The sequence below is a fragment of the Alosa sapidissima genome, chromosome 23 (assembly GCF_018492685.1).
Source record: "Alosa sapidissima isolate fAloSap1 chromosome 23, fAloSap1.pri, whole genome shotgun sequence".
Taxonomy (NCBI): Eukaryota; Metazoa; Chordata; class Actinopteri; order Clupeiformes; family Clupeidae; genus Alosa; species Alosa sapidissima.
Window position 1 is genome coordinate 26,373,182 of NC_055979.1, and position 18,669 is coordinate 26,391,850.

The 18,669-nt window shown below is 41.1% G+C and overlaps 1 protein-coding gene across 2 annotated transcripts; it reads left to right on the plus strand.

Annotated features, from left to right (window-relative positions):
* Positions 1–584: 584 nt before the first annotated feature.
* Positions 585–17,921, plus strand: tmem39a (transmembrane protein 39A). Of its 2 annotated transcripts, none has more exons than XM_042080364.1 (9): positions 585–908; positions 5,449–5,680; positions 8,370–8,592; positions 8,819–8,902; positions 9,090–9,244; positions 11,314–11,650; positions 13,288–13,475; positions 15,958–16,078; positions 16,933–17,921. In XM_042080364.1, exons 2-9 carry the CDS (start codon positions 5,568–5,570, stop codon positions 17,170–17,172), a joined length of 1,461 nt encoding a protein of 486 aa, XP_041936298.1. In that variant the 5' UTR covers positions 585–908; positions 5,449–5,567; the 3' UTR covers positions 17,173–17,921. The 2 variants fall into 2 exon arrangements, with proteins under 2 accessions (XP_041936298.1, XP_041936297.1); XM_042080363.1 differs by having other exon boundaries at positions 5,491–5,680.
* Positions 17,922–18,669: the final 748 nt, after the last annotated feature.

Sequence of the window (18,669 nt, forward strand, 5' to 3'; positions counted from 1 at the left end):
CAGCCCACATAAACCTTTGAGGGAAATTCACTCTAAATTGGTAATTTCTTCAGTCTGTATAGGAACATTGAGCCATTAGTTGGTGCCCCTTGGTGTGGAAAAACATGGAGAAACGTTTTTATTTCTTCCAGGGACAAGAAAAGTAGGCTACCACAGTTTACTGACATGACACCACCGCCAAAAACATCTGGAAACTCTGTTGCGCACCTATGCACACGACTAAACTTGTTTTTTGAACCCGGACACCGCAAACCGGTGCTAAATTTCAGATTATGAAAAATATATGTGCTTCACTCGGTACGGAAAAGTTCCAGTCGAATTTCAATCACGCTTGTCCAGTGCACGCAGTCGAATTCAAGCACTCTTTACACTGCTTCCTGCGCAGCATTTTGACCAACGTTTTTGTGAGGCATGCAGTGCAGAAGTCTCTCATCAGAATTCCCTACAACTTAAGGTTCACAGACAGTGACCTTAGAGAGAAAAAGTGCTTGGCTAGACATCGTGGGCCCTCACCTGTCCTACCTACTACAGATAAGCTCTCAGCCCTGCTGTAATCTACAATCCTCCTCGCTGCAACTGCGGCTGTGCAGTGTGGCACCGCGACGCGCATCAAAACGTCGCGTAAATGATGACGTGGTGCTAAGTAAGGCTCGTTTTTGCCACGTCGGTTTCTGCGCTGTGTGAACTCAACTGGTGCACTGCAGATGCTTCTAACTTAACTTTAAAACTCAGTATTTGCCATTTTCAGAACACAGGGAACGATATTGCAAGCGGTTTTGTTTACACAAGCTTCCAGTCTGATCCAAGATATCATCCAATGGATACAAATGTTCTTCCCAACTTAATTTGTTGGTAATTCACTGATGTCTTTTAGTCTACACCACCAGCTCCTGGCGTTAATTGTCACGGTAAGTAATGTGTTTAACAGGTTGAATACAATGTTAATATTTTTTACCCTATCTATGACGGTGCATTAACTATTAGCTAACGTCACTTTACCATGCATTTTGCTAATCAGTCAAATTAGCTTGGACAGGTCCCTGTCCTAGGTCAACTTTAGCAGAATATGGTCATGAGGCCAGGTTTGACGCTTTAAAGCTACGGGCTCAAGTTTGCTATAACGTTACATTACTGTTACTCATAATTGTGAGTGGTTGGGTATTCTGCTCCGTAACTATCCAACCATGCTGACCAGTTTTAGGTAAAGAGAGGGGTTGACTGCATAGACTCCGATTAATGTTTATAACGGTGCTGAAACCGTTACCCCCAACACGGGAAAAATACGTTTATTTGTTTTTAATTGTCGTTAGTAATACTAGTTCCTGGCCTAAATTAAAGGCTATCTAAATGGCTTTTCATGATACAACTTCTAAACCTAACTGACTGTGAAATCTGTAACCTTTTCGCACTTTTGTACATCTTGATAGCGTTTATTGGTCAACGATTGTTATTGTCTGCTTGCGTGAAAGTAAAAGCCAATCGCACTTCAAACATGGCATATAGTTCTATTCAGAGGTAGTAAAATGTCCGCTACTAACTGCCATGCAATGTAGCCAAAATAGAGGAACCGAACAAATACACAAAAAGGATGCTTGACCCTCCCACCCCCTTGTGTCGCACCGAACACAAAAAAGAAAATGAAAGCGCCGAAAGAACAGCAGAAAGATGTGGTCGACTCCAATCAATACATGAGCTGGAACCTTATTATACCAACATTATTGTGTCAAAATATTTTTTATTTTCAGAGGCGTGGAGGCAGGGGGTAATAAACAAATCTGTTTTATAACTTATAGCCTATGTTTAATATCATAGTGGTGTGGGGATCATTTCTCATAGTAAGTAGAATGCTGCGAGAGAAAATTGTTTGAGAAACACTTCCTTATTGAATTAAGGTAAGATTATAAACAAAAAACGTATTGTACATTAATAAATTATATTATATTATTATTATTATATAGATTTTTTTTGGCTACTAGGCTCCCCCAATAGTTGTGGAGTATGTAGTTTGTATTTTACACAACTGTCCTGTGTAGGCTACCACTCATGACTTGCTGTTGTAAAAAACTTCCATAGGATTGCTAAGCAATGATCAACATGCTCGCTCTCTCTCTCTCTCTCTCTCTCTCTCTCTCTCTCTCTCTCTCTCTCTCACATACACACACACACGCACACACACACACACACACAGTGTGTTTAACTAGTGTCTGGAGCGACGCTCTGACTGGTGGTTAGGATTCGAAACAGGGGACTTACAGGTATTACATTAATACACAGGATTAGATGTTAAAATCCCTTGTGCCAAAATCCAAGGTAAAAACACATTCAGAAGCCCCTGCTCAAGTTTAACTTTAAAAAGCACACTACCCACAAATCCGCCAACAAATGGTCACAAACACAATACAAATGGCCCATCCAACAGCAGTATATAGTATGCGGCATGTCATTGGGGTTATCAAGTGGGCACCCTCATTCACCGATGTTTCGTTAAGTTAGGCCCACGACACCTCATGAAGGCTTAACAGTGAAACCGGCGTCCTGGAGACACTCCCCTCCATGCTGCCACCATATTACCACATTGAAATATCCAATACCCAAAATACTCTTAACCAGCCCAGGCATGGTCAAGGTTGGCTAGGTTGGTCCGTCCCGTTGATGTGGACTGAACCATAGCCATAAAAACCCTGGCCAACCAACCATCAACCTAGGCACAGCCCATCACAAACACAAAACAAATTAGCCAGTTAGCTTAGGCCCAATCACAAACACAAAACAAATTAGCCAGTTAGCTTAGGCCCAATCACAAACACAAAACAAATTAGCCAGTTAGCTTACGCCCCATGCTGCCACCATATTACCACAACAAACATCCAAATACCCTTAACCAACCTAGGCATTTTCAGAAAACTGTTTTACAGCTCCTTTCAGTGACCGTCCTCGGAAACCAAAATCCAACAGCAGTATTGTGGGTGGCTTTGCTACAAAACCTATTTCTACTGGACTTCTGCGTGCTTGCCAGACACGTTCCCTTACTTGTGCTACCAGACCTGCATACTTTACTACTTCCTTTTGAAGGCTTCCTCCATCTTATCTTCAAAGAGAATAGTTAGCTCAATAAAGTAGACGATGCGCTCGCACTCTTAAGTACAACACCATGTCTGGTCTCAAAGCAGTCACAGTAATACGTTGTGGAGGTTGCAGTTGCCTTCCAACATCCCAATCCTGAACTTTGCCCGATGGTCACTTCTGTCCCTCCTTCACAACAAAACTCTACTGTCCCTGTCAATCGCCAGTGAAGAGTTAACAATAGAACAGCCAAAAATGTCAAAACTACTAATACTACCAAGGTGGTCATTTTGACTGTTGGAATTTAAATTTAAATGCAGTTTCTTTCTTTCTTTTTTTTGCTAGTGGGCTTTCCCCTGTGATTGCAGAGTATTATTTTACACAACTGTCATAAATAGCTCTCAAAGCTAGCACTCTTCCCCCTGGACAAGGTACATGTGGATTTGTTTACAAACAGCCATAGATAATTTCAGAAGAGTTACGTCAACTGACGTGGGAATGCGTCACGATTTAATACAAATAGTAGGATATTGCACAATTGCCGTAAACGTCATTTGTGATTGACCAGCTTGGATAGAGGATGCACTCAGTCTTGCTCAAAATAAGATCTTTACACATCTGAGAAGCTTATGTTTAACATCAGCACCCAATGACTCTACTTGCCATCTTACTCATGCGTTGCAGCTTGTCCTGGTCTTGCTTGCGCATGTGACCAAATATGACCACAGATCAAACCAAAGGACAAGATGCTCTAAAGAACGGCTTTATAAAAGCTACTATTACAAGTTTTGTTTATTAAGATAAAAAACTGCCTTAGGATGAGGATTAATCTCAACTCTCTTGTTCTCAAACAAACCCGCCAGTGATTTTTAAAACTTGATTATATCTCCAGGTGTAGTGACCCTGGGGTCAGGCGAGACAATGTTTTGAGATCTCTGGAATGTAGAGGTCGTTGGCAGTCCTTGGAAAGTACCACATACACTGCTCAAAAAATTAAGGGAACTTACAGTTTTTTCACAATTGCTAAAACACATTTTTTGAAACCTTCCACCCTTTTCTCCTTTCTCAATTTGCATTCACAGAACGTCTGACAGTTTTTCTTGCAAGACCAAACAATCGCCTCATAACAGTTTCACCTCTTTACACTAAGCAATGTCAGAATTTTTTGAGCCGTGTGTTATAGAGGTATTACAGAAGTCCTGTCCTGTACCCTTTAAAATTGATGATTCAACCAACGGCAAGAAACAACTTTGTATCAGTTTAATTGTACTCCCATGGGCATCATGGGGGCAGCCGTGGCCTACTGGTTAGCGCCTCGGACTTGTAACCAGAGGGTTGCCGCCGGTTCAAACCCCCGACCAGTAGGCCATGGCTGAAGTGCTCTTGAGCAAGGTACCTAACCCCTCACTGCTCCCCGAGCGCCGCTGTTGTTGCAGGCAGCTCACTGCGCCGGGATTAGTGTGTGCTTCACCTCACTGTGTGTTCACTGTGCGCAGTGTGTTTCACTAATTCACGGATTGGGATAAATGCAGAGACTAAATTCCCCTCACGGGATCAAAAGAGTATGTATACATTATATATATATATATATATATATATATATATATATATATATATATATATATACTATACTTATTTTTAAGAGTGCAGCATGGTTCCTGGGTGCAGGGAAAATAACCTACCCCTAAATAGGAGCTATAATAGTCTGTATGGATGCACCGATATATCAGGCAACATTGATGTCAGACAATTTCAGCCTTGTTGTTGACTCATATCGGTTATTGTAACATTTATATGACATTTACCGATGGCAGTGATTGATGTTTAGCTGTTATATTGCATCAATTCTGCACTAGGTAGATGTTGTGCTATGAAAGCTTGGAAGAATAGTTTTCCTTTCCATTCTACTAAAGGATATAATTAATGACAAAAACTAAGTAAACAAATAAAGAATAAAATATCGGTATCGGTTATCAGCCCAATCGTTATTTTATACATTTGTATCGGTATCGGTTATCAGCTCAATCGTTATTTTATACATTTGTATCGGTATCGGTTATCAGCTCAATCGTTATTTTATACATTTGTATCGGTATCGATTTTGGCCTAGAATTTCACAATTGGTGCATCCCTAATAGTTTGTTGTTATAGGAACTATGGTCGCCCCTTGTTCCATACAGGGCAAACATGACATTGCCTCGAAAAGTTACAGGAGAAAGTTCTCCTGGTGCTAATGCACCCAGACACTGAAAATGAAGTTCAGTTTTGACTTTGCCATATCATCTGTGCTCACATCCTGTTAATGTATGGCTGTTGTAGATTGGGTCAGTATTATATTGTATGCACTAATGAATATATTCCCTTAATAAAATGTTCTCTCTGCAGTGGTTGCTCTGTGTTGAGCAATATAAAATGTTCTCTCTGCAGTGGTTGCTCTGTGTTGAGCAAAGTTGTGGAAACGTGACTGGGAATTGCTGGGCTTGTAGTTACCGTGGATACCGGCCATGCCCGGAGGGCGCAGGGGTCCGAGCAGACAGCAGCTGAGCCGGTCAGCGCTGCCCTCTTTGCAGACATTGGTTGGTGGAGGCCTCATCAACGGCACAGGGCTGCGCAACAGGTAAAGTCCCTCAACACGTCACTTGTTTACACACGCAGACTACACTCATTACACAGTGGTATATCACACACTATACAATAATAATGAAATGTGAGGATCTATGATTATAAATTACTAGACTTGATGGATTAAGGATCCTCAGCCTTAGCAATTACCAGCCTTAGGATCACGCCAATTTTTTGTGAAATTAACTTTAACAGTTTACCTTTAAAGTTAGATAAGAGAACACATACCTTTCTCTTCAATAACCAAGTGCAATAACCAAGTCTGACACCGTTAGCCTAGCTAAGCATAATTTACTGCAAGTGGGTTACACCAGTTAGCTCCCTTTTAGGAACAATGCACAGTAACATCAATAGGTTTATTTTAATTATCGTTATGAAGATTTAAAGGGACACCAGGCAACGTTTTTGTGTTAATTACTCATCTTCGTAAATCGGTATATGGTTAAATGACTCATTACAGTGCGGATGAAGACTCTCTCGCCCGACCCTACTGCCTGTAGGAAGAATATCCCGCTTTCAAGTTCAGTGTATCCTACCCGCTGACCGAAGCAGGATGAATTACATCCTGCATCCACAGCACAGAGGCAGGCTAACTAAACGCTAGCGATTGTTGCAAACGTGTGTATAATGGCAGAGCCGGCGAAGAAGCAGCGAAAACCCTTGACGGAAGATGCAAAGAAAAGGAAAAGAGTTTCTGACTGAGCGAGGGGGAGTTTCGTAGAGAAAAAGCATCAGGCTTGCCTGGTGTCCCTTTAATCCACTGGCTACATCCTAGGTTATGTGAAGGCTTTGTACACTAGCAGACCTTAACAATCATTTTGCATACAATATGTGACATTTACACTTAAAGCAGGTGATGTTGGGGGAAATACGGCAGAAATTTAATGCGAACTCCCAGAGTGACCAGAATGTTAATGCAATCTCCTATGAAAACACCAGGAGTTAACCGCAAGTTAACGAGGGTACACACATTATGAGGTTATAGCTAGTTTGTTGACGGTGATAGAATTGACCACCTAGTTATTTGCAGGGGCAAATTAAGCGGTTGCAATATCTAATTTAGTAACGCTAAATGCTGCTTTGTCTCTGCTGTTGTAGAATGCCAGTGGACATAAAAATTAGTGTGTACTGTGTATGTAGATAGATGGAGAGATAATTGATTATTAAGGGCTCTTCTCTTACACCCGGTGCAACATGGTGCCAAGCGCAACGCAAGTCTTGTTTCAATCTTACACCCAAGGCAGTGATCGATTTTTCGCCATGCGGTCCAGTTCAGTTGAACATTGCGCCCATGGGGGTGTCAGTTTTAAAAAAAATAGGTGTGGTCAAGTGCATGATCGAAAAATCGTTATCTTACAACCACTAAAAATCATTACGCCACTAAGAAAATCCTGGTCTAAAGCGAAAGGCGCATATGAAGCACAGCTATTTTAAAGACACACTGTCACGAGATGCAACGAGTCCTAAGCAACAACTCGTCTGCAGAATAAATATTCTTAGGATTTTTATTCAGTCATTCGAACATTATTGGTGTTAATGTTGTTTTTTTCAGGCTATGTTTTCGATTGTAACCCCATGTCAGTCCATAGTGAAAGTAAATACATGTGTAGAACTGTTTTGTCATTGTCTGAGACCACGGTGACATTAGTTTCACTTTGCCTGTGAGTTCAAATAATAGGCTAGTCACACAGGTTTTAGTAAAGCAAAGTTTAGTGGAATTCTGGTGTTGCATACACGGTCCCGCGTGCAAGCAGATTCTTTCAGATGCACTGACTGTCAAAATATCAACGTGTTGTTTGATGTTGTGCTGCTTGCTCTTCAAGGGAAAGCCAGGTGATCCTCTCATTGGTTTAATTGATGTTACAGCCAAAACACAAGAACAACCCTTTTGAACAATGCGCCTGGTGTCTGGCGAACTTATTCGGCTGTTAAGATAGTGATTATGGACTGGCCACGTCCTAAATGTATTCAAAGCATCCGCTTCAGACCATGCGTTTCAGATCGTTAAAATATAGCCATTAGTCTGTATATGTGTAGTAATGGAAGTGTGTTTGGTCTTCTTTAGTTGCGTTGGGGGGAAAACGGACACCACAGTCTATCTGTGTCTCGCTGCTTGCTTTGTCATTTTCAAATTTAGAAGAAATGAAAGCAAGATAATTCTGCCCCCCCCCCCTCCACCTCAACCTGGGCCTTATTGTTTTACTGTTTTTGGCTCATATTTTGAGAATTTAGGTACAGTTTAAACTGAAAAAGTTTCAGCTCATGTTCTGTCTGTGACCACAAACCAACATAACACATATTTTGGACAATCAACTTATCTATCATTGTTAGAAATCAAGTGTGTATCTGGAAAAAAAGGAAACATTTACAGTACAGTACATCACTGTAAACTCTGGATATCTCTGCCTGTATTGGTCGCAAATCTGAAATATCTGTTCGGATTGGTCGCAAATCAGAGACTTCAACCATAACATCAATTTTATCAATAGCAGTTAAATAGAATAACAAAAGAGACAGTGGGCACTGTGGTGCCAGCGGCTGCTCGTGCCACATGGGTCCTGGGTATCGAATCCATCCCACAGCCACTCTTCACTATCTGAATGAAGACAGAAGGCTCCAAAATATTCACTAGCGACAGTATATCTGAGTGAACTTGAGCGGCATGTTTTTTTGTTCTCTTTTAGGAGCACCAACTCCGTGGGACTGTCAGCGCCTCCGTTGACAGCCCTGATCACACCGGAACCAGTTCGTCATTCGCGTATTCCAGATCTCCCCTTGGACAACAGTTTACTGTTTGAGTTCTTGCTCTTTCTCTACCTGTTGGTTGCTTTGTTTGTGCAGTACATCAACATCTACAGAACTGTGTGGTGGTATCCTTACAGCCAACCTGCTGCCTCTACCTCGCTGGTGAGACATTACTGTACATGCATTAACGGCACTTTCATGTTGATAAATCTTGATGTCACTGCCTGGTGTGTTTTTGTTTGTTTATTTTCTTTGTAAACCACTATGGTTTTACATGTGCTATATAAATAATTAAAGCTTATTTACTTACTCAAAGAATCATCTACAGATGATTCATGTGTGCATTTTATTACTCAAGAATAGCTACTAGTGTTTTGTGTGTTCGCAGAACTTCCACTTAATGGATTACCATCTGGCAGTATTCATCACTGTTATGCTAGCCAGGCGACTTGTGTGGACCATCATCTTAGAGGTCTGTATGAACAAACAACAACAACAACTAAAAACACCTGTTGGCTTGTGAACAACACATTGATCTTTTACTTTTTTGTTTTTACCTAAACATCAATCATAATAAAATCAGTGTTAGTATATTAGCATATATTTCCAGTCCCAAAGGTTTTACGTAGTGTGGTGTGTGTGTTTGATTTTGGGCCTAGGCTTCTCAGACCAGCCCCTGCTCCCTGGTCCGGTACGTGTTGGTTATAGCCGCGCGTCTCAGTCTGTTGACGCTCTGTGGCTGGGTGCTGTGCTGGACACTGGTGAACCTGTTCAAGAACCACTCGGTGCTCAACCTGCTTTTCCTAGGCTATCCGTAAGTACCACTAGTGCTAATAATACATTTATTTTGTATTGTGCTTTTCAAGACACACAGATACTTAACTTAACTCACAACTATGACTACAGTAATTTCCTGTGTATTAGCTGCATCTTGTATGAACTGCATTGCGGCGTTTTTTTGCAAACTAAAAAAGACAGTGTATAGACCGCACCCTTGTATTAACCGCAGTGCCCATTGCCCAATTATTCAGAATCAGATGAGTGCTTTACAAGAGAGAAGAATGGGGAAGAATGTACTCTCATGTATAGCCCTGATCTGTGTAATAACCTCATAGTGGAAGAAATTTAGCAAAATTGATATAACCCTTATCCTCGGCTAAAAGACGGGAAATTGTGGGTACTACTCTTAATTTACTACATAGTGAGAGAAGTGAAATAAAAATGGAAAAATAGTTTCAGTTGTATTTTGTTTATAAGATTTTCTAGGGGTGCCAATAATTGTGGCACATGTGATTTTCTTAAAACTGATTGCTTCTTGATGAAGGATTTTTTTTCCACAGAGAATAATTGTACTTTTTTTGTGAGATTCCCCAAAAGGTGAATTTTCTATATCAATTTTTACTCATCTTTACCAGTAAGGCCTTTGTAGTCAACCCTCAACATTCAAATCCCTTCCTCAAAGACCCTCAGATTCCTTGGCATTTACATCAGCAGGTATCTGAAATTGGAAATCGATACCAACCACATAATTTAAAAGGCCCATTAAATCGATACCAACCACATAATTTAAAAGGCCCAACAAAGACTGTACTTCCACGGGCAACGGAACGGAGGAAGTTTCATGTCAACAAAGACATGTTGGTACACTTCCACTAAGCCATTATATGGACCATCCTCGCCTCGGCTTTAAAGGTGTAGGTTTTTGAACATTCTAACGTAAGATTCCGTTCCGCAACAATTGAAGGTTCGTTCATTTCCCAACATTCGTGTCACACCGATGTGACGATACCCCTTTAAGGGTTCAGGTGATGATACATGGGGGAACTTTTTGAGCAATGCTGCTGGGGAACCACACAACTGGTTCCATGTGTTTTGGATGGTCATGATAATTTGGCAACTGACTAGTTCTGCAGAGGAAACAAATTATGATCAATATCAATGGGAATGTGCGGCAACAACGATACTCAGGAACATTGCCCAACAATGTTGTTCAACAGCAAAACTCAGGAACATTGCCCAACAACGTTGCTCAAATAAGTTGCCTTGTCATTAGCCTACTGGCATGGCTGAAGCCCTTGAGCAAGGCACCTAACCCCTCACTGCTCCCTGAGCACCGCTGTTGTTGCAGGCAGCTCACTGCGCCGGGATTAGTGTGTGCTTCACCTCACTGTGTGTTCACTGTGTGCTGAGTGTGTTTCACTAATTCACGGATTGGGATAAATGCAGAGACCAAATTTCCCTCACGGGATCAAAAGAGTATACAGTATATACTATATACTTATACATCAGATTTACTGTCTGATCTATGGGATCACAGAAAGCCACACCAAGAAGAAACCATAGCGGATTGTCTATTATACAGTGAGTGGTGTTGTCGCTGAATCTTCCAATATTATTGGTTGCTACCTTCCCTCAGCGTATTCTCTTTATATGTAGTGCCTCATCTTTTCACAGTACAAACCTAAATAATTAGTTACCCAACCCACCACTTCCTCGAGTATCTCCTCTCTGGAAAGGTCCTGGAAAGGTCTATGCCAACCTAAACCACCCATTTCAAAAATGCCATCTCCTCTTCAGCTAACTGGTTGCTTAGCACAATATAAATTAAGAAGAAAGTGAATATTCCCAAGTTCCAATTTGTCCAAAACTGAAATATCACAAGCTAAACATAAACACGATGGGGATGGAGTATGAGTTGAAAATTAGCAAGTTTAACTTTTAATTTTTATTTACTTTTTATTTTAGTTCATGATGCAAAAGTGGTGTGCACCACAGTATCGAGTCATCAGTTTTGAGTCATCATTGGCTGGATGTATGGCTGGACTATGGCGTTCTTAGACTGCTTTGTTTCACTAATGTGCTGATTGGTTGGTTTGTTGGCAGGTTTGGGGTCTACGTACCATTGTGCTGCTTCCACCAGGAGAGCCGCGGAGGTGGCGTGGCCTCTCCGACCGACTGTGGCCTCTCCGAACGGGACGGTGTGGAGGGTGGTGCGCTGATCAGGCCTAGAGAGTTTATGAGCCTCCTGCGGGAGAACCTGCGGGAGCAGTTCAGTAGCCCGGCCCCCGTACCCACACACACCTGCCCACACTCCCCCGAGCTTATTCGCACCGAGGTAGAGGAGCTCAAGACCAACTTCAACCGTCGCATCAAGGAGGTGCTCTTCAACTCGCTCTTCAGTGCCTACTATGTGGCCTTCCTGCCCCTGTGCTTTGTGAAAGTGAGTTTCATGAGGTGGTGGAGGGTCTCATTTTACTAAATCAATTAATGAAGTTATGGTTTGTATGTTTATAGGTTTTAATATATATTTCTGATATTTGATGTTATTATTATTGATAATGTTATTACTATTATTAATATGCGTAATATAAGTAATAAGTGTTCATATACTGTAAGTCCCTTTGGACAAAAGCTTCTGCCAAATACCATAAACGTACACATAACACAAACTTTGCATGGTATTATAATATATAGATGTAATGGTATGAAAATTTAACATGACTAATATAGTGACCAAAATTATCACGGCGTGTGCTGTCACGGTATAATGTCACGGCGTGTGCTGAAAATGTCTCTAAGCCTACCAACAAAGATGGACAGAGCTGATAATAGGCCAGTCCTGCATGCACAATAGCAACAAAACGGAGTCAACAGAATAGCACAGTGTCTTGTCAGAAAAGTGGTGTGGCTCCTTTAATAGCAGAAGGCTCCCTTGTTTTACTCGGTGTGTGTTAGTGCTGAGGGAGAGAGAAAGCGTATACGCAAAACTAATAGAAGTTAGATGGGGTGGCGGCTGGGTTAAAGTTAGAGAATTGTTGGTCACTAAATAAAGCTGCAACGACTTTGATTGAAGCTGTAGGCTGAATCTTGTGTGTGCATGTTGCTCACAACTAGCCTACCATAAGGGTAAGCCAAGACGATTTAAACACTTTAATTAAACATAATTTACAAAGAGATCATGCCACACTGAAAGCTAATATTTTCTCACTAACAACCTACATGTCAACGACTGTCCTCTGTCAAATACAGTTGCATTTTCAGCTCTGAACAAAACCGTTTAGGAATTATCTCAACAGAAGCGGAACGTGCGTAATGTTTCATTAGTACCTCCTGGTCGGGATGAATGAAAAAGGCATGGGAGAAAAACATACAGTTAAAAACTTGTCTATGTAAACTTCCGACAATTTCAATATTTTACAATAAATCGTGAATGAATGGCCGTCACAAGTTGCTGTTAGTTGTAGCCTAGTAGATGCCACATTGTGTTTATGGCGACAAACTTCCAATATGCAGTAGGCAGCTGTATGCGAGTGGTAAAAAAGTTGAAACGCTCAAAAGGGTTATGCCACATCCTATACATTTGGTAGATTCAACGGAGAACCATTCCTGTGAGAGTAGGCCTGCGAGAATGCACTGCAGATACAAAAATCAAGCTAGGTTTATTTGTGTTTGCAGTCATCATGAAATATGCGTATTAGTGGCACCTGATTTCAAACACAACAAGCCCATGTTGCATTGCTGCGCCTGTGTGCCTACTTTGGCGGACTCGGATCATGCTGGAAAGAATTCCACACACGTTTTTCACACCGTGATGATAATGCACCTCGGTAATTAAGATAATTAAAATCAAAACGGTAGTTGTTATCATCGAGAATTTTACTGTCGTTTAACGTTACACCGGTAACCGTTACATCTCTAATCTACATCCTATATATATTATGTCTGTATGTTCCCCCTGACGGTATGTGCTTCCTCTGGTAGAGTACCCAGTGCTATGACATGCATATTGGTCTTATAATGTCTACTAGATATATGTCTGTATGTTCCCTTTGACTGTATGTGTTTTCTGTTTGATAGAGTACCCAGTACTATGACATGCGCTGGTCGTGTGAACACCTCATCATGGTTTGGATCAATGCCTTCGTGATGCTGATGAGTCAGCTGTTTCCGCCTAGTTACTGCGACCTGTTGCATCGGTCGGCCGCACATCTGGGACGATGGCAGCGACTCGAGCATGGCTCCTACAGCAACGCTCCTCAACACCTGTGAGTTCTGCGTCACTCAACTGGGTTTTAAAAAAAAAAAAAAAAAAAAATTAAAGTATATTTTTGGGGCTTTTTTGCCTTTATTTGGACGGGACAGTGGAGAGAGAGATTGGGTGGGATCGGGAAATGACCGCAGGTCGGATTCGAACCTGGGTCCCCTGTGGGCACTCGGGGCCCGTGTATGGTACGGGAGCTGTAGCCGGTTGCGTCACAGCGCCCCCCTCTCACCTGGGTTTTATCACTTAAGACCCCCTGCACATAGGCTCCGACATTAGTGGAACTACACTTTCTTTCTGACACTTGCACACGCTGCGCCGAAAATTTTGAGCTGGCAAGCATTTGATAAATCAGTGATTCCCAACCTTTTTTACTAAAGCGCAGTTCACAAAGATTCACGACGAGATGAGCTGCAACATTCTATAAACCAGCAACTTGCTGCAACGTTCTAAAACCTTGCAACTGCGACTAGACATGGTGAATGCTTTGCGATGGCTTGCAACAGCTGGCAACGATGTGCAACATTTAATTCACACTGCTGCAACTCCTGCAACTGTTTCGCCTCGTTGCGAATCTTTGGTGTGAATTGGGCTTAAGAGCCCCCTTCACATGTAACAATGGAACCCAACACCCCAAACTGCACACACAAACACTCACACCATCGATTCAAAATTCAGTTGAGATTTAAAAAAAAAAAAAGCCTTATATTTCATACTTCTATTTTTCTCACACTTCATATGTGAATCAACACATCAACATGGAAGAAAACATTAGATCTTGCGTCTAGTCTAGTCTTGCACTTGAACTCATTAAGCTAAGTGTTCAGTCTGTTGTCAATACCTTAAACCATTTCACATGGTAAACCACAATTTGCAGATCTCACAATTTTTAGCAAAACTTTGAACACATTCTGCACTCTAATGCACATTCATCCATACTGGTAAACACAAATGGCAAAAATGAAATAGAAATAGACATACACATGTCATGTCATGTCAAACACAACCACTCAAAATTGATTTCACTTGTTTCAAATGATGTGATAAAACCAATATAAGCCAGTTCAGAGAGCAAACAGGTTGTTGAAGGTGGGAATGAGAATGGATAGAAGAAACTATGTGAGAGGACGAGTGCATATGCGAGGTGGGGGACCAGTAGGAAGGGGAGGATGGCAAGAAAGAGGATTTCTATTGGACACCGTAGTACAGTGCATTGTAGGCTGTATACTGTACAATACTGTAAACCAGTGTTTCTCAAACTTTTTCAGACTAAGGACCACTTAACCAATAAAAAAGAAACGCACGGACCACCTAGCAAAAAAAAAAAAAAAAAAGATTAGACCTACTTCAACAGTATAATAGCCTACACAATAGGCCTACTCACTCACCACCTTGCTTATTGTCTTTGCACTTTGCTTATTGTGTCAGAGGATTCATTTGATTTACACTACATAGACAGTGTTGCAGAACTGTTTGGATTTACATACAAGTTGGTTCAATATTGCAAACAACTCATCTATATTATATTTTACCACGTCTGCTCGTGGACCACTTGGGATAGTTTGCGGACCACCAGTGGTCCCCGGACCACACTTTGAGAAACACTGCTGTAAACAAATCGTATGGCCCTGAACATTGTGCTTACCATTTCTTTACAGTACTGACTGCTCAATAGATTTTGACTGGTTGCAAGTTCATATCAACAAAGAACAAGAATCAAAGGACAAGTTTGTGAGATGCAGGGTACTGTAAAAATTGGGGTACAAGGAGGAGGAGGAACAAAAAAATGCAAAGAGCAAAGCAAATTTCTACTTGATGTTTTTGTTCATCAAAAGACAATGACGGAAAATATGAAATTTGTTTTGAGATTAAAAATGTACTTCTCCCTGAGAACTATATGTTTTAAACAATGTGTTTTCTATTTTCTGGTGTATTGTTTGGTGACTGCTTGATGGTGTATATCACTTTGATCACTTTATTTATGATTTGAGAGCAGTGTTTGATTTTGAGCACAAGTAAATCTGTTTTGAGGTGAAAGTTCGATGCAAGAGGAATCAGAGGTTTTGTAAATTATGCTTGAAGCTGAGGTTTTGTGTTTAATGTTTTAGCAATTGAGAAAAACTGTAACTATATAAAATTGTTTAGCTTTATTTGTAAGTGTTACCAGCAGGGGGAGCTGTTGCGCAGGCTGCTGTATGCCAATCATACACAGCGACCTCAACTCAATTCTGACTGGCTGTCACTTCCTGATTCCACTCCTCTCTCTCTCTCTCTCTCTCTCTCTCTCTCTCTCTCTCTCTCTCTCTCTCTCTCTCTCTCTCTCTCTCTCTCTCTCTCTCTTGAAAATTCACTATAAGAGGAATGTCGACATTGTGTCTGTCTTGAGATGTCAGTGTCATTTTAATTGAAGTGTGTGTGTGTGTGTGTGTGGATGTATGCTTATAATCTGTTTCTGACGTTTTGTTTGTTGCTGTATCTCTTTGCAGTTGGTCAGAGAACACCATTTGGCCACAGGGGGTGCTGGTGCGCCACAGTCGCTGTGTGTATAAAGCAGTGGGACCCTACAATGTAGCATTGCCCTCGGATGTGTCCCATGCCAGGTTTTATGTGAGTTCTCCTTGTGACTTTTCAACTTCATCTTAATCAATTCAGTTCAATTCGATTCAAATCAATAAGCTTTGTTGGCCTGACCACTCAAATAAAAACAGGGCCGTTGAGTTTCAAGAGTTCATGTCAAATGCATGACATTTTTTTTAATCATATTTGGTTAGATCAGATATGGAATTGCACACAGGTGCACAGAAACAAGTCAAAATATACAAGTTATTAGAATCTTTATTTCTTTATTTGAAGTTTAGACAGTTTCCTATGAGCTTCAGACATAGAAAAAAATACATATGGAACTGTCATTTAAATTACCTTATTATACGGCCCTTTACAATGCTAGTAGAATACTCCATTGACTTGAATGGGATTTTCCAAAGTTCTACCGGTCATTAATTTTGTCTAAGGACCTCTGAATAATGACCGCTGTCAATGTCAACGGATTTTCATTCAAGAGTGAAGGCAGACAGTTGATCAGATGTGTTCTAAAGAATGTTTTATTGAAGTTCAACGTGTGTTGCAAACTATTTGTGTCTCAGCAAAAGCCACAGCGAAACGGTAACAAATAAATGTAAAGAGACATATCATTTTTCCGTTTTGGCAAGTAGCCGTATAATAAGCGGGATAATGTATACTGTAGAACGCCGGTCATTATTGGCGTCGGGGTCCGGTTCGCCCTGTCGGGACTTATTTTCCCAATAATGACTGGCGTTCTATACGTGATCCCTTACATAAACAACCTTTCTGATTTCTGAATTCTGGCTCATTTATTTATGTGTACTCTTCATACATTGTATGTTTACATTTTTGTCTCCTCTTTGACTCTATCGATCTGTTTTCCATTTTTCTGCCTGCAGTTTCTCTTTCACAAGCCGCTGCGGATTCTCAACCTGCTGATTGGGATTGAGTCCAGTGTGATCGTGTACCAGCTGTATTCTCTGTTGCGTTCAGAACGATGGAACCACACGCTATCTCTCGGCCTCATTCTCTTCTGCAACTATTACGTCCTCTTTAAGTTGCTTCGGGACCGCATCGTGCTGGGCAAGGCCTACTCCTACCCACTCGGCAGTAACAGCCTGAGCCTGAAATCCCAGTGATGACCTGAATGGCCGATACCTCAGACTAACTGCCCTCCTTCCATAACCATCCTTTGGGATGTCGGGACATACGATGGAGTCGAGGAAATAGAGTAATGTGTGTGTGGAGGAGGAGCTTCCAGGGAGAAGACTGTGAACTTGTGTGTTTTGATACGGTTCTATTTTCGTAAAATGTTTATATCTATTTAAAATTATATATATTTTATTTTGTATACTGTTACTAGATGGGGCATTATGACATGTTGCTATGATACTACCCCTTTCACTTTCCTACTGTTGTACATGGAAGTGTCACAGGGGTTTAGGGAGGGATTTCAGTCCCGTATGGTGAACATCAACCACTTGCCACCAAAGTTTCTCACAGGCCATCTGCTAATTAGCATGTCTTTGGCTCAACTGACCAATCACGGGAAAGTTGATGTATTTTTAAGGTTTTCGGTTGAACAGCCAATCATCCAGTGCCATCTCCTTTATTTATGAATGCTGTACATATATTTCATGTGCTGCTGTTTATTACAAGCTTTTGTACAGTCCCCCCCCCCCCCCCCCCCCCCCAAAAAAAAAAAGATCATGCCTTTCTTGCAGAATCCGTTGCTTTCATTGTTTTGTTATAACATTTTGTTATATCCGTTTGTTCTCATCTCAAGGAAACTTTGTGCCAAATCCCAGGTTTGGCTGTTGAATTTGCGATCTGGAGTATTTGACAGAGGAAGCCATTGTTCCCAGTGCCAATAAACATGTCAACTGCCTTTTGTACGTGTGCTTATATTGTGATGGTGATCATCATCCTGTATTAAAGAAGCCCTATGCAACAATTTTAGCAAAAATGACCTTAACAAGGATTAAAGTTCTCCTTCATAGGACGGATTTCCGTCAATTTGATTTTAGAAATGTCATATTTGAGATCGATGCAGATCCGATGAGAAAAAAAAATAGGCCCCCCCCCCCCCCCCCCCCCCTCCTATCACCTTTGCTATCACCTTTGCTTTTCCAAAGAACACATATGGAGGACTATAACGGTCTAAAAGTTGGATTATAGTGACACATTAGAGACAGCTGATGAGGTTGGCCAATCCGTTTAACTTTTTTGGATATGATATTGTGAGCTCTATGTGCGAATTCGGAGAAGAAGCGTAGGCTGTGTTCTTTCCGTGCATCAATGTAGACAATTTCTTACTATCGCGAACTCTTGTCAGAGGAGGTCATTCATTTTGGGTGTCACCTATGACTTGAACAGATAGCCTTCTATGCCACCCGATGTAGGCTACTATTATTGTTACAGTTTTTAATCAATGCAACTAACATTATGTGTAAAGCGACGCAATATAAACCGTAGCCTATGCATGTATTATCCCGTCTGTTATGACATGTACAACAATGTTTTTCAATTTGCGACGGAAGGTTTTGACTGAGCGTGTTAGCATAAAAAAATAATATCACTGTCATCATCGCATGTTGACAAAAAATAACCATACAATTAAAATAGTCAACTTAAAA

Bases quoted from the DNA above. Each gene is read 5' to 3' on its own strand.
- tmem39a (XM_042080364.1), top strand. From the start codon at position 5,568: ATGCCCGGAGGGCGCAGGGGTCCGAGCAGACAGCAGCTGAGCCGGTCA. The intron at 5,681-8,369 runs GTAAAGTCCCTC...GTTCTCTTTTAG, and splicing joins GGCACAGGGCTGCGCAACAG to GAGCACCAACTCCGTGGGAC. The intron at 16,079-16,932 runs GTGAGTTCTCCT...TTCTGCCTGCAG, and splicing joins TGTCCCATGCCAGGTTTTAT to TTTCTCTTTCACAAGCCGCT.